At 41.3% G+C, this 3,535-nt stretch overlaps 1 protein-coding gene across 7 annotated transcripts in view; it reads right to left on the reverse strand.

The window, feature by feature from the left end:
- Window positions 1-3,535, reverse strand: part of IRF2 (interferon regulatory factor 2) — a 69,049-nt gene that overhangs the window by 21,313 nt on the left and 44,201 nt on the right. For all 7 annotated transcript variants that reach the window (XM_006026605.3, XM_006026604.3, XM_025207574.1 and 4 more), the window contains one exon: window positions 1,841-1,887. In XM_006026605.3, the coding sequence (XP_006026667.1) occupies window positions 1,841-1,887 (47 nt within the window). The remainder of the gene's footprint in view (window positions 1-1,840; window positions 1,888-3,535) is intronic.

Consider the following 3,535-nt stretch of genomic DNA (forward strand, 5'->3'; position numbering starts at 1 on the left):
TATAACTAGTGACAGGGGAATGCTAAACTCCTTGGTGTTCAGGGAGGTGTGCTGGAAGCATGGAGAAATAGCTTACTTTTTACAGCGTTACCCAGCAGCATATCCGATTACAGCGCCAGAGTTCCAGGAGGATGTTGCTTAAAAGTACTGTGGCCTACTCCTTCAAACATTTGCTACCAGGCACAGTGCCATGAGTAATAATCTCTGACTTCAACAGAACGCCTGTGGTAACGAGCATTTGCAGGACTGCTCCCTTCTCAGTAAGGGAGGGGCATCCAAAAACAGCTACAGCTTTTATTTATTGAATGTTTTGATTGTAAAGGAAGTGAGTGGGGGAAGGGGAAGGCAATGTGTAATTGCAGACAGTCTGCCAGCTGCTGGTCTTAAAGGACACCAGCTGCTGCTCTAGTCGGACAGAGAAGCATGGGCACAAATATGTTTCTTTGCTGGCGTGTACATCTCTCCTCCAGTTATGCTTGGAACTTACATTAGAATGAATATGGGTGGCTGTGTAAACTGGAGAACACAGTTAAATGGTGTTGTTTCAAAACAAACCTAAAACAAATACTACTTGGTTGTCTTATTTTAAAGCATAATTATGTACTAACTGAAACAATGATGCCAGCAACTGCTACATTCTTTACTGACAAGCCATTGTCCAGCTGTGTAGAATCCAACTACAGAATAAACTGGGGGAGTTCTCTCCTGAAGTCAAATTTCAATACAGGTGTCTTTTCAGAAAGGATCTCAGCATCCATCCTGCATCAGTCCTTTCCAGGTCCCTCATGTGTGGCCCACTAAGTGGGTTGCTTAACACATGTCTGCAGTTCCTCCTGCTAAAAAATCTTAGTATATTTAAGGGAAGTGCCAGGACACATCCTCCTTTACAGTATAAAACAAATTCTGCCTGACTTCAGAACATCCAGGGCTAAATTATCCTCTAGTGTAAGCAGACACAATTCCCAAAGAATCCCACAGCAGCTTAACTGAGTTACATCAGGACTGAATTTGGTTCCACTGTAATAGGTGAGTGGCAGGAAAGTGAAGATTTGCTTAGTACTAGGCAATGTTAAAACATACTTTATAAGGAGCAGTGGTTTGTCACTTTTCAACCTTTGACTACTAACTGAAATTACTGCTATGCCTGAGTAACTAGGCTGTAAGATTTGGCCCATTTTCTGCTGCTGATTTGAGACTGTAAACTCTTACTTTCAAGTGTTGTCCCCCTCCCCCGATTACTTATTATTGAGTATATCAGACAGTCACTAACAGCTCAATAAAGCTACTCAAGCTAGGAAGGACTACACATGGTAGTAATAGCAAGCATTTGCATACTCAGAAACACAGCATATACTGGCAGCAGTGCTGTGCTCATTTCAGAGCTGTACAAGAGTCATTCTGTCTCAGAAAACATGAGTGCACACATTACAACTCCAGGATTTCAATTCCTCCCTAAATGCAGACCAATTTCCGCTACAAGCATCACAAAGTAATTAGTTGAAGCATTCCTGTTTTCCAAGATCAATCCCTACATAATTATTTTATTTCTAGTAATGCAAACTAACACTTGCTATATATATCTACAGGATGTCAAGTTTCCCAATATCCAGTTATTGCAATATGATGGTTGTGTCAGCTATGATGACAGCAGTCACAATTGTAACAGGCTCCACACTAAAAAATGCAGTGTTTGTCATGCTAGCTGCGTAATTCAGTGAAACCACAAGCGAAGCAAAGGAACTGAATGTACTGATATTATTACAGAGTGAACATAAAAAGGCATAACATAATTACTCTCATGCATTACAGTTTCGTACGCTGTCAAACATCAAGCTCTTACCTTAATTTGTTTGAATTTATCGTCCTTCTCAGTCTTTGTCTTTTTTCCTGGAGCAATGGAAGGAAGGTTTATTTCAGTCAAATGTAGAATGAATGGACAATTCCTCCCAAATAATTGCTAACTAGAAAACATCATGATGTTCTTCACATATCAGCACTCAGCAGGGATGGCAGAACTCATTTTGCTTAATTTCACATCGACTTCTGCACTGATGCATTAATTGAACATTTTTAGGTTCATGTTTCCAAAAACAGAAAAAAAGAACAATGATGGGGGGGGCATATGGGGGATAAAAGCAGGGTGAAAAACGGTACACAACAAGGACAGACTGGAAAACAGGGACTCTGAAAAAACAAGGTGGTATAGGGAGAAAGCACTCCTAATGACAAAAATAAAAGAAAGGTCAGCTACACAGGCCATATGCCCTACCATACCCTCTCATCCATTCTAAACTTGGGTGGGGGAAACAGAATAGTTCACCTGTGTGTCACATGTAACACAAGGTTCTCTTTGGTTAGAAACATATGCTTGTTTGAATTTAATCACACTTGAGGGAAAACATGGATTCCAGTTAGTGTGAGAATGGTTTGTGAAGTCACATCTGTTTTGAAAATCCAAGGAAAACTTAGCACTTTGTGAACTTCACCCTTCCCTAGCACGATTACAGTAAGAATTAAAAGAATTAAAAGTGTTCATGGTCAGCCATTAGGACAACAAAACTGCCCCAGAATCTACCCCACAGCACTGAGCTCCAAAATATCAGCTTTCATTCTAAAGACAAATTTAGTTTCTAGCTTTTATGGCTATAGCAGATTTTTTTCCAAACTTGAATGGACTCTAACTCGATGCACTGAAGTATGTCTGTGTCTACAGGCGATAGCCAGGAGCTTTAAGACAAATTATATGTTGTCTCTAGTCTGATAGACCTTCCCAGACTATGTGCCAAGTTCCCTGACATTCCCCTCCGGTCACATTCACCTTACACTTACAGCTCCCTTGAGCTTCTCCTTGCCTTCCCACGAAGATGCGGTGTTTGCCTGCAGATACTAGAAACAGAAATGTTGCTATGCTAGTACTAGGTAGGGTGTTTTCTGGATGTGAGAATCTCTGGTTGGTGGGAAGGGAAGAGAGGGCAGCAGGATCTGTAAGGGTAATGCAATAGGTAGCTAACAGTGTAGGCCTCACGTGGGAAACCTGGAATGTTTGGGAGGAGATGTATGGAAAGGGAAACTGACTGCAGAGGAGCCCCAGGTCTAGACACTGTAGATTATCTGGTATCTGGAAGCATCGAGATGCTATGAGCTAAAGACACAAAAAGACTTCAGTGGCTCCAATTAAGTATTCATTGCACCATGGAATGAGAGAAAGTGAAAGAGAGTGACTCTAGAGTCATTCATATTGGGAATGGGAAATGCAGAATCCAACCCCGGCTCCAATGATTATTTTATACAAAATGCAGTAATTTCAAACTGGAGAAATGGAGTGTCCTGTCCCTAAAATCTAGTAACTTGGGCATTAGATCTTGGAGAACGCAAGAATCTAGTAACTTGGGCATTTTCATGTGCAGTGGGAGGCATGGGTTCATCTCCCTGTGTCAAATCAGTCAAAGTGGGGATATGTAAACAGGTCTCCAATATCCCATGCGAGTACCCCAAACACTAGGCTATTTTGTGATAGAGAAAAGTTTCTCTTTCC

This window comes from Alligator sinensis, unplaced genomic scaffold (assembly GCF_000455745.1).
Source record: "Alligator sinensis unplaced genomic scaffold, ASM45574v1 scaffold354_1, whole genome shotgun sequence".
Taxonomy (NCBI): domain Eukaryota; kingdom Metazoa; phylum Chordata; order Crocodylia; family Alligatoridae; genus Alligator; species Alligator sinensis.